The sequence below is a fragment of the Bos indicus genome, chromosome 4, assembly GCF_029378745.1.
Source record: "Bos indicus isolate NIAB-ARS_2022 breed Sahiwal x Tharparkar chromosome 4, NIAB-ARS_B.indTharparkar_mat_pri_1.0, whole genome shotgun sequence".
NCBI lineage: Eukaryota > Metazoa > Chordata > Mammalia > Artiodactyla > Bovidae > Bos > Bos indicus.
Window position 1 is genome coordinate 37,793,622 of NC_091763.1, and position 13,199 is coordinate 37,806,820.

The window sequence follows — 13,199 nt, forward strand, 5'->3', positions numbered from 1 at the left end:
TTGTGTCTCCAGTTCTTGAATTCCATTTATTCACTTGCTGTAAGCAATGTGGGGAAAGGAAGAAATGACAATTTTTTTAAAATCATTTGTCATATAAAATCTAGAATTTAGGAATAGTTAAAGCATGGCATTCTTATCTAACACAAATACATTCATTTTAGTGCCTGTATATTGAAGGTAAGCTCTAATGTTCACATTGCAAAGAGACTTAAAAATATACTGATAAAACCAATGCATCTAAAGAAATTGGTTGAAGGCAGGTTGAGGGGTAACTTGCAGGAAGAAAAGGAAAAAAAAAGGATTCATGAAAGGCCAGATCAGAGACAGTGGCTTTGGAAATACTGATATAGTAGAAGGCTCCCCTGGTGTTATTTATTGCCTTTCTCCTATTTGTTGAATGGATGTGGGTGAATAGAGAAAGTAAGTACTATGCGTGTCAGGGAACCGAGAAGTCCTTTATGAAATGTTGGTGAAAGGCTTCTTCTCAGTTAGGCTTGTCGGTGGATAGTGTTGGACTTCTTTAGCATAGGGAAGAGGAATAAGGACTAAAGTCTTGTAAGATCCACATTCATGGCTGCAGTGGAATGAAGACCCGATGATGCAGAACTAGGGGAACTAGCTGTATTATAGTTATGGGTACCAAGTGGAATGGACATCAGAGGTTTGAGCCAAGGATGGTAGTAAATTCAGGTTCGTCTCTGCTCATAGTTACAGATAAAAATGTAATTTTAGAAGTTAAATAAGACAATAATTATCTCCAGGCCCTGAAAATATGTATGGTTAGCAGGCGTGTTAGTTATGGGTGTTCCTTCAGTTTGAATCAAAATGGGAATACATGGTCCATGGCCAAGGTATAGCATACGGAGAATGGCATGCCACCAGAAAATGAAGGCAGAAGCTTGTCATTCAGGCTAGATTAACAATGGGTATTAACAGAGTAAACACAGAAATATTGTAGCTTGAAGAGCATGAACATCTTAATTTATTTAATTCCAACAACCTCAAAAAATATTTGTGAACATCTATGATGATTAAAGGGGCTTCTCTGGTGGCTCAGAGGATAAAGTGTCTGCCTGCAATGCAGGAGACCTGGGTTCGATCCCTGGGTTGGGAAGATCCCCTGGAGAAGGAAATGGCAATCCACTCCAGTATTCTTGCCTGGAGAATCCCATGTACAGAGGAGCCTGGCGGGCTACAGTCCACGGGGTCGCAAAGAGTCAGACACGACTGAGCGACTTTACTCACTTATGATGATTGAAAGGTCAGACCATACACGTAGTGTTTATAATTGTTGCTGACAGTCTTTGGGGAGATATAGAGCTGGAGATATCAGAATTAGGTAAGTGCTAACATAAGGACAGTAACAAAACTATAGATTTTAATTTCCTGCAAAAAATTAACTGTTCACAGCTATTGGAGAGTATTGAGTTTTGATGGGAGATAGAGTCAACCTCTTCTGTGGTGGTTTGTTTTAAACAGGTTAAATTTGGTGGAGATACAAAATATTTTGGAAATGGCAAGGGCCAAATGAGGGACAGTGGCTTTGGAACTATGAACAAGTGGGAAATTAACTTTCACAAGCAACACAGACCTTGAAGAGTAACTGAATATGTAGTAAAGATATTACAGGATTTTTAACTCAGATGACTGAGAGGGCAAAGGTGCTATTACTACTTGTAACTCTCCCTCCGTGCATTGTGGAATATTAGATGGTGATTCGTGATGTTAATGTTGGGGTGAGTTGTGGACTTTGTCATTTTCTCAGTGTAATAAGAAAGATTTTTTGCTGTTGTTTTCAACTGAATCGGGCAATTGGAAACACTGCTGTGTTCAGTAGTAGAGTAGGTTCTGAGATAAAACTCATTTCTATTTTCAACAGATTTGGCCAGTAGAATTAAAAAGAAGCTCTTTCTGAAAAACCCTAAGAGGATAAAAAGCTTTTCACATTGTGAAAGCTATAGACAATGATTTTAACCTGTATTTTCACAGTGAGGAGGAACATTGAAGGATCAGATGTCTTTTATGTGTTGTTTATCAAAGTGAAGAAAATGGGGTCATGAAAAGGACAAAAGTAGGGCCAGTGGAGTCTGTTCAGAAACACAGTGTGTTAAGAGAAAAGCAGAATTATGTCCCTATGAAAAAGCAATGACCTGTGTTTTCCACCCCTCTTTTCCTAAGTCCCCCCTTGTCTACATATTTAGAGACTTGGTCATATACGTTTATAAACTACAAGGAAACGTTTGCTTGTGGAATGAGGACAGTACAGAATATGTGTCCCAGTGTTGATATAAATCGTACATTAGATATGCCATGGTAGTGTTCTAATTTTGCAGTGGTTCAGAGATGGAGTGAAAGCCTACCAGCCAGCTGTGCATGAAGCTCCAGTGTTCACATGGCAAACAGACTTAAAATTTTACTGATAAAACCAAATGCATCCAAAGAAATTGGAAGGATGAGAGTTGAGAGAGAACTTTCAGAGGAAAGGAAAAGAGGACTTATGACAGTATCATTATCAGATACTTATTTTATAAGTAAAGAATTATCATTTTAATTATATTTTCTTCTTTCATCTTGTCTGACTGCATGATTATAAGGTGACATGGTGTCATTTAAGATTGAAAACAAATGAGAAAAAGTAAATAGTGGAACAGCAGAATTGACATTGGCATTAGGAGAGATGGTTGAGTGGATAGATGAGTGTTTATGGAGAAATTTCCATCCATCAAGAAGGGGGCATGATGGAGTGGATTTCCTTACATTCAAGCTAACCCTTTAGTCATACAACTTACATTAGTAACAGTGGATTGATTATGTTTTGGGATTCAAATATCTGTATGTTTAAAAAGTTATTTATTTTGTGAAATGCCTCAAACATAGAAAAAGGTAAACATAAGTACTTAATACTCATATTGAAAATGAATGTAATAAAAACCCAAGTGCCTCTTAACCTGTAGGTAACAAATGTTTTAATTTTGCTTTTTGATTCAGATTTTTAAACAAATATAACTTGTCAGAGTTGAAAATCTCCTTCAACCTTCTCCAAACAAAAGTTTGCTTTCCATGAGATTATAAAATAAGCCCTGTTATACTGGTACCTTAGGCTTCCCACTGGTGTCAGTGGTAAAGAACTCAACTGCAAATGCAGGAGACATAAGAGATGCAGGTTCAACCCCTGGGTCAGGAAGATCCCCTAGAGGAGGGCACGGCAACCCACTACAGTATTCTCGCCTGGAGAATCCCATGGACAGAGGAGCCTGGCAGGCTATGGTCCATAGGGTCACAAAGAGTCGGACACGACTGAAGCAACTTAGCACACATGCATACTGGTACCTGAGTTTAAATAATTTCAATATCCTTTCTTTAAATTTTAAATTCATTTTAATGATTCAGAAAAAGACACAGGAGTTTTTTTAAATTAAATGTTAACAATGTAAACTGTCAAGTGGAAAAATAGTTTTTAAAAGTTAGGAATGCTTAGTTTAGTTTTTTTTACAAAAGGGAATTATTTCAAGTAAGAGTATGTTGTTTGCCCACCTAATACTTTACAATTTTGTATTCTGCAGAACTTTTTTGGTACTTATGCACCATATATTTAGTTTTGCATCGTGTAGAATTTTGAACAAAGAACTTCAGTGCTAAACTGGTGACATTGGTTATTTTGGGAGTTAAAGATTAGGTTGTATAAAATTTACCCTTCTAGATTACTTTGGTAATATTTAAAATTTTGTATAATGAGCGTATATTATTTTAGAATAAAATAGGTAAATGTGGAATATACATTTTTTAAGATTATCTTCTAAAATATATTAGTACCAATTTCACCTTCTCCTTTTAACAATAAATGTGATGTTAAAGAAGAAATGCATTTATACCTATACATGATATATATATATACACACACACACATAAATATATACATATATATACACACACAATGTGTGTCTCACACATATACATATCTCACCAGTCAGGTAAATATATTGTATACATATATTGCTCTTTCCATTTATAAAAATTATGAGGAAGTAACTTTTCTCTTTTTGATCATGCTATATCTATAATAATTTCAGGGGATGCCATTATTTTTTCTTTGCTTTCTTAAGAGAGAATGTTTTCTTTCTAACCCACAGTGATTAATAGTTATGATTTTCTCACATTTGATTATGTTGCCTTGGAGGGGAGATGTGATTCTCTTGCTAATTTAAGAAATTAGCAATGTGCTAGTAATTTTGACAAGCATACTCTGGGTTATATAACTGAAACCTGTTTATGAGCCATCAACAGAGAAAATATCCAACATAACTAATTATGGAATCTAATATGTTATATTAATAATCATTTTCTTTTATTGTACATGGTTTTCTATTTCTGGGAGTAATCAAACTTTGAGTAAATCAAAGGCAAAAATAAAGCTAATGTTACAAGAAAATTTTCTGTGTTAATTTTATATTGCTTAAAATAAAGTGCTTACATCTCTGAGTTTCATTAGTTATATTTTTGTATACTTAACTGTATATAAATATATAAATTAACTAAAATTATTTGATCTAGATTTTATGGTTTGCGTGATGAGAGACATAATTTCAAAAGCTACCAATGCAGTTTTTAAAATGCTTTTGTTTCTACCTTGTTATTACCTTACTGACTGTTATTTTATGTTACTTCTAGATGAAAGAGTGGCTCTGTTTAAACTGTCAGATGCAGAGAGCTCTAGGAGGTAACCTGGCTCCAATTCCATCATCACCCCAGCCCAAACCGAAGACTACCCCTGTTCCTGCATCAGCAGTGAGCAAGCCACCCACTCCGTCACAGCAGGTTTCTCCAAAGAAAGACACTATCCCCAAACAGGATGTCTCAAAGGTAGCTGAGTCTAAAAAGCCCCCACCACTAGTGAAACAACCAACCCTTCACAGCCCCCACCCAGTCTCATCCCAGCAGCCTCCTGAGGCAGAGTCCTCATCCAAGCCAGTCCCTCCCAAAGAGCCTTCTGTCTCGTCTGAACCGGCCAAGGTCTCCACCGCTGATGATAAACCAGAGCAGCCCAAGGCAGGAAAGCCAGCCACAGACATTGTGTCTTCATCATCAACAGCAACAAGACCGGACATTCCAGGCCCCAAAATACCATCAAAGGATCAAGAGAAAACAACTCCTCCTCTAAAACCAGACTCCGCCAAACCTTCTCAGAGTTTTCCACCAACAGGAGAAAAAGTTACCCCAGTAGATTCTAAAGTCATACCTCGACCTGCATCAGATACAAAAATTATTTCACATCCTGGACCTACTCCAGAGAGCAAAGATCAAAAACAAGTTGATCCAGTTCAGAAAAAGGACGAACCCAAGAAAGCACAAACCAAAATGAGTCCTAAGCCAGACACCAAGCCGATGCCAAAAGGGGCACTGACACCCCAAGGTCCACGACCCCCCACTGGACAAACTGCCCCTCTATCTCCACAGCCCCCAAAGCCTCAGGAACAGTCGAGACGTTTTAGCCTAAATCTTGGAAGTATTACTGATGCCCCTAAATCACAGCCTACAACTCCTCAAGAAACAGTGACTGGGAAACTCTTTGGATTTGGAGCATCCATCTTTAGCCAGGCATCAAATCTGATCTCCACAGCAGGCCAGCCTGGGTCTCATTCACAGGGTGGGCCAGCGGCCCCAACAAAACAAGTCCCTCCTCCTTCACAACCACCTACTTCTCAAGGGCCACCCAAATCCACAGCACCGCCAGCACCTGCAAAGGCTCTACCTGTGAAAAAGGAAACCAAAGCTCCAGTAATTGAAAAACTAGAGCCCAAAGCTGAACAAGTTTCAACAGTAAAAAGAACAGAAACAGAAAAGAAGCCTCTGCCTACTAAGGACAGCAAGCCTTCCACGGCTGAACCTCAAAAGGTTGTTCTTCCCCCCAAACTGGAAGAAACCCCCAAACCAGAATCAGCCTGTCCTCTCTGCAAAACTGAACTCAACATAAGTTCTAAGGATCCTCCTAACTTCAACACTTGCACTGAATGTAAGAAACAAGTGTGTAATCTCTGTGGATTTAACCCTACACCGCACTTGACTGAGGTAAGCAATAGTGGTATCACATATGAGTGTGAGTATATGGTGTTAATTCAGAAATGTTTTGGTAGTCAGTTTTCCTGGCAAAAAATACATTTCTGAGTAAATAAAAACTGATATTGTTATCTTTGAAGGAGCTTTAATTACATATTAGGCTTATGCTTTCTTTTTAAACATTCATGTAATTTATACTTTTCTGGCTTAATGTATCAAAAAGTAAGAAGATGAAATTAGCTGATAACTTAAAATAATGACTATCCCATTCTTTTATGAATTAACATCCTATGGTTTTCACCTGAAAACACAAAATAAGTATTGTAATTTACTGTTCCCACTGTCTCTCATCCTTCCAGTCTCTTTCATACATTGAAAAGAGAAGCTTGATTGATTGCAAATCCATAAACTACATGAGATCTGTTATTTTACAAAAGTTACGAGCTTAGTGTAAGTTAATAATATTGTCTGCTAGAAAATATTGGTTCAAATATATAATACTTAGACTTTTTATAATCCTGTTTAAGCTGTTATCTGGCATAAATATAATAGAGTACTTTATTAGGAACTGTGGAAAGAAAAAGGAATTATATGGATTTCAGTGACTAACGTCAAGGATTTTTTTTTTTTTTTAATGGGAAGACCAAAACACTTCTTCCACAGTGTAAAAAGCAGATAACAATTTTCTACCTAATATAGTTATAGAAGAATGAATCAATAAGCATTAAGACTGTGTTAAGGCTGTTAGAGTATTTGGATCTTAGGAGACTGAGGGGTTGAATGATTGCTGCTTAGGTAAGTAACAGTGATATTTTAGTAAACATTTTGGGATTGAATTTAAATCATTGTTCATTATTTTTATGCAAATCAGTAATACTTAAGGATTATTTTATTTCCCCTCCTTGATTTTGTAATTCATTGGAATGCAAAAAAAAATATTATATAGTTGGATTTAACAACTATACAAAAGAAGCTTTAGAGATTCTTGTTTTTGAGTTAAACTTTTTAACTTTTAAACTTTTTTCACTTTTGAAAGTATTTGATTGCTTTGACATGCCTAACACCATATAAAAGTATTGTCCCTATAGACTTAAGTTGATTTTTATCTTCTTTAACTGTGATGAATAATGTTAACCAGGATCTGTTTTAAAGGTTAAAAAAAAAAAGATGGTTTCTCTCAGCACCTCTTGAATGGTTACAAGTGTAATTATTACTTACAGTATTTGGAATTAAGTGCAAGACCAAAACAACTTTAAATTTCTTCCATAGTTTTAGAATTGTTTTTCATTGTATATTTATGAAGAGGGGAATTTCAGTTTTTCCAGGACAATTGTATTAATTTCATACATTTGAGAAGTTGTACCTTTTAATGAAGAGCTTTATGATATCAGTATTTAAATGGTTATAAAACAAACTGCAACACTAAAAACTAAAATACCCTGAAGAAGTGTGTTTTGTACACTCTGAAGGAAGGGCTATAATGTGTGTATGTGTGTAAACACTTATATGTATGTATGCATTTGGGTCATAGTGTTTGTTAGAATTCTGTAAGTGTTTGGAGGTGTAAAGTGAGAGTTCTTGAGAAGAGGGACAATAAATCTCTCAGGAAAATCTTTGATTTTCTGTGTTGGCAAATTATATTTCAGAAGTGGTAATTTTGAAAGATTTCTTGAATCAATCAGAGAATTATTATCTAGGATGTGTGTGGAATTTCAATAGTTTGAAAATATAAGTGGTTTTAAGTTTTCAAATGGTGCATGAGAACTCCTCTATTTTAAATACATCAGTGGAATTTAGATAATCTGTCATTGTTCAGATTGTTTTTTTCTTTGGCCATTTCTTTGAATGTGGAAGATCATATTTCAAAGGAGAGAAAAATATGATGTAACAAAAGCAGTTGACTCATGTTCTTGTCTCCACTTGACTGTGTTAATCTGAGGGAAGTTTTTAGCTGGTCTAAGACCTTAATACCATCTGATCTTTAGGTAAAGTCCATTAGCTACCCTGACATCAAGGGAGTGAATGAAGGTTACTGGAGTTAATCTGTGTTCCTTATATGTAGCTCCTGCTCTTTCACCTAGAAGACTTTGGAGGACTGGCAGAAGAGACTGGTTGAAACAGACACCCCGTGTTTGCATGTATGTGTGTGTATGTGTACATGTACTTGTATATTCAGGAAATTCTAAATTCAATGTATACGCTTTATTTGTTGTGCTGTCCCAGTGTTTATATTACTTACTAATCTCTCCTCATTTTGAGTGGTTAGAAAATATCTCATCCTTGATCCTTGTTTCCTTGCTTTGTTTCTGTGATTTCTTTGTTCTGCTTGTGATAATTTTCTTGTGATCCAATATTTTCTGCTGGGCTGGCACTGTACTTTGATTCTAGTTTGAGAGAGCATATACTGAAAATACTCAGACTTTAAGCCTACAATGCAGAGAAATGGTATTCCTCAAGAAAGAATTCAACTACATATTTCCATTTATTTTTCTAGTAAAGCACATATAACATGGTATGCAGCCTCTGCTTCTCCCCCTCCCTTCTTATGAGACAGGATGTCTTGTTCTCCAGATGCCTTGCTGCCCTCCCCTTCTTCTGTTCTGTTCTAGTGGTGAGAAGAGCCGGTCCTGGTTTTTCATGGGTTGGGAACTATAAACAGTGTCTCCCCACTTCCCCATCCATTCATCAAACACACGTGTCTCTAAGGTTGTTTGCTGTATGTCCTTCTCAGCATCTCCCACAGCACCCGAAGAGCGCCAAGGCTGCCTGCAGGGCCCTGGGGTGATGCCAGGCTTCAGCCTAAGCCTTATGGTTTAACTGTTCTGTGCCCAGTGTGCGCACATAATACTATCATCCATTAACCTCTGATAGTAAGGAATGGTTTTTTAGGCTTGAAATTCTGCCAAATCAAGAAATATTTTGTCTTTGAAGGAGTTTTATGAGGCAGCAAGGCTTTCTGAAAGAGCTAGTCTTATAGAATTTGGAAGCATGTTGAGAAAAACAGTGTAAATTGGCAATAAATTTACCTAGTGAATTTTAATTATTCCGGGTCAGTTTAAGTGCAGAAAGAAGTCTACTCATAGTGGGTGTTTTATTGTTTGTGTTGCTCTTTTGTAAAGGAAATTCTTACTATGAAAATACAACTTAAATTTGTTTCCACATGCTTCAAGGAGTCCTAGAGTCATATTTCTGCTTCCTTAGTAAGATAATTATGCATGGCTTGAATGATGTTGAAATAGCCAGCATATATTTGTCACCAGGCAACAAATGGGCCTTTTGAGCTGATTAAGATCCAGTAATGTACCTGAGTTCCCTTCAGATCTTTACTCTGTAGCCAAGGTGACTTCTGCGTTCTCTCTCAGACCCTCTCTTGGACCCTTCTCTCTCAGAAAGTCTTAGTTTAGTAAACAGGTAATATCTTGGTTTAACTTTAAAGACCATTGCTTAAAGTTTAAAAAATATATCTATTACTAAAATATTACGATTTTATAGTAATATCTATTACTAAAATAGATATATATACACATACACATGCATATGTATATGAGCAAAAAAACTAAAAGAATGATTAGAACTCAATAAGGAGAAAATAATTCTACCAATAATCAGTTTTTAAAGAATTCCACAACAGAGATAAATACACGTTCTGTGTAAAAATTTCTGGCATCCCAAGAAAAGAGGGACATCTGTTTGCACTTTCTGGCTAACATAAGATAACTGAGAAGTTTGTAGAAATAAAGTTTTTGCTTAATAGTCTTTAGAAGAAATTTGATATTACCTTTTTATTAAGTGATATCTAGTTGAAGAAAGATCCAAAAATGGGTTTAAAATAGAGATATTTTGTTTAAAGAAATTGAAACAAAAAAGTAGATTCTTCATTAGTCTTTTTATCTATGCATTTTTAAGTATTTAGCATTCTGCTCTATGTGGTAGTTCTATTAAGATATTCCATTTTTAATGTGATTAAACACTTCTTAAATATTACATAAAATGATTACATTCAGTTCTATGGTTCTTTGGTTGTATGTTTTTGTCATACACATTGTCCTGGTATTAAGGACTTAATACCTTAGGTTTTTCATTTTTTATTATGAAAAATAATAAACATTTATTTTAGGTTATTTTCATTTTTTATTATAAATAAAGTGAATATTTTGGAGTATAAATATTTGCATTTTAACTGTTTTTCAGAGAAAGCTTAGTGGTACTAAGGTTACTAAATCAAAGAATAAGAACCCTGAAGTTATCAAAATTTTTTTGGAGGTATGATAGCAGTTGATGCCTTTCTTAATGCAGCCTATCCAAATTTGAATACTATCATTTATAATAAAATTGGTTAATTTGGAAGTTTAAAAATGCTATCATATGATTCCTTTGATTTGTATCTCTTGGATTACCAGAACTTTTATTTAGATATTAAATGTATATAGATGGTTCTAATTACAATTCAGACATAACATTGTGCAGACATTGTAGGAAAAAGTAAACTGGTATTTGACTAATTCTATGTGACACCCTTCCGGGTGGCACAGTGGTAAAGAATCCTCCTGCCAATGCAGGAGATGCAGGTTCGATCCCTTGGTTGGGAAGATCCCCTGGAGAAGGAAATGGCAACCCACTCTAGTATTCTTGCCTATAAGGATTTTCATGGACAGAGGAGCCTGGCAGGCTACAGTCCATGGATCATAGAGTCAGATATGACTTAGTGACTAAACAACAGCAATATGTGAAACACACTGTATCAGGCATTTTTTTCACAACAACCCTGTAGAGTAGATTTTAGAGCTGCTTTAGAGATCAGGAGAATGAAGATCAGACAGGTAGTTACCAAGCCACAGAGGTATCATTCAGAGGCTGAAACAATGCTTGATCCCCTAGACCATGTTTAAGTAACATGGAGAGGGAGATGGTGGTTCTTTAGTTGCTAAGTCATGTCCTACTCTTACGACTTCATGGAGTAGCCTGCCAGGCTCTTCTGTCCCTGGGGAACTGGATAACAAATGTCATTTCTTCTGTGCTTGTGTCAGTTGGTAATTACTAAGACTTTGATATCAACAAATTTGCTAAAACGTGCATCAAATCAGGTAACATTTGGGGCCCACAGAATAATGGTGGTTGTGTTATATGGCTGAATTTAGAAGCATATGCAGATTGAGAACTTCAGAAGCATAGAGGCTAGCATCATCCTTTTTCTGCATAAGCCTTTCCACAACTTTTATTTAGGTGAAAGCATATGACTGAATGATGAAATGATGTCCCTGCTTTCATGTATAGCACACGTGAGGTCAAAAAAGATAGTTGCTCCAACTGTAAGAAATACTGTCAATATTATATTGCTGTCAATGCATGCGAAGACTTTACTCCATGAAAATAATGTAAATGTTCCACTGGTGATAGTGGTGGTGGTTAATCTTTGCTTCTACCAACATTTTTGTATAGCCTCCTTTGTTACATTCCCAGGAGTGGGATTGCTGGAGCATGGGTTTTATATATATATGCGTGTGTTAGTTAATCGTGTCTGACTCTTTGCGACTCCATGGACTATAGCCCTCCAGGCTCCTCTGTCCATTGAATTATCCAGGCAAGACTACTGGAGTGGATTGCCATTGCCATGTATATATATCTTAAACTGGTTCTCCACCATAGTTTTATCCATTTTTAGTTTGATTAACTTTGCATGTGTGCTACTGTTGTTCTAAAGATGCATTGCCTAATAAGATAGTCACTGGACGAACATGGCTATTGAGCACCATGGGTCAAATTAAGATTATTGAAAGTGCAAAAACCACATTAGATTTTGAAACTTTAGTATGGAAACTGAAACTGTAAAATATCTCACTGATAATTTTAATTTGGTTACTATTGTGTAAGACTTATCCTTAAATATTGCTGTTATGACTGCCTTTTCACATGTCACTTTGCAGTTGCGTATGCATGCACTACAGTATACTTCTATGTAGGATATATGTTTTTCTCTTTATACAAGAAAAACACTATTACTATATTTATTGCTTCCAGAGCTTATTTTCTCTTCCAGAGCTTAATTTCCCCATATTATACAACATATCTGGTTCTCTTTCTGTGCTCTACTGAGCAAATAGTTCTTGAGGCTCTCATCATCAGGAGATAAACTACTGATACCTAGCCTGGCCCAGCCCAGCCTGATGATCACTATTCTAGGCCCTGCTAATCATCAGTATGAGATATCAGTACTATTGATAAGTGTACTGTGGTCCTACCAACCTTTAGGTCAAGATATCTTTTCTACTGACTCTTCTGGTTTCCTCTATTCTATTTTTCCAAATATTTCCTCTATTCTTTTTTTCCCCCAGAACTCTTGGCCCTCTTTATATTCTTCCTGTAGCTTTGGATGAAAAATCATATATTTTGAGGTCAATTGCTTCTAGAAGTGTCAGCAATACATTATGTTAGAATTTGAATGTGTTGTCTGCTTTTTCTTCCTTCCATTTCTTCATGGCCATTCATTTTCTTTTAAAACTCTATTCCAATAATTTGTATTATAAAAGCATTATTCCTTATAACAATCCACAGAGTACTAAAGTATCTGAAGAAGCATGAAAAGCTTCCTCTTCCCCTTGTACGTCATGTTAATGCTTTAGTATCTCTTTAGCCTTTTTTTTTGCTTTTTGTTTATTTATATAATGGTTATACAAACAGTGAAATGTAGACAGATTTCAGATCTTTGAAAAAAGTTTTATGAGCTTGTGTTTTCAGAAATAATGTATTTATTTGGAAATGAACATGTGTTCTTACTATACTTGTTTTCATTGAGTTTTTTTTTTACAAAATTTTGTACATTTGACATTCTTTCAAGTGAACTCTCATTGACTTGCTTAATTCTACTTGTGAGGGAAATAACTCTGCAGCATCTCAATACTGATGTACATTCTCCTCATGAAAACTGAGAAATTGAGGATGTTTTGAGTTTCTATTAATGTGCAAACAAGGCTACAGTAAAACATCTACACATACATTTTCCCGTTATATCTTGATATATTAGATAAATTCCTTGAAACAGGTGGGCAAAGTTAAGACAAGTGATGTTTAACAGAGTTTCCATATTACCTTGTTTAAAAGAGTAGTAATCATAGTCCTACCAACAAACTATTAGTGTGTCTAATTTC

General features: G+C 35.7%; 1 protein-coding gene across 8 annotated transcripts in view; it reads left to right on the forward strand.

Annotated features, from left to right (window-relative positions):
• PCLO (piccolo presynaptic cytomatrix protein) overlaps positions 1-13,199 on the forward strand; it is a 398,862-nt gene that overhangs the window by 21,204 nt on the left and 364,459 nt on the right. For all 8 annotated transcript variants that reach the window (XM_070787660.1, XM_070787662.1, XM_070787664.1 and 5 more), the window contains exon 3: positions 4,669-6,066. In XM_070787660.1, the coding sequence (XP_070643761.1) occupies positions 4,669-6,066 (1,398 nt within the window). The remainder of the gene's footprint in view (positions 1-4,668; positions 6,067-13,199) is intronic.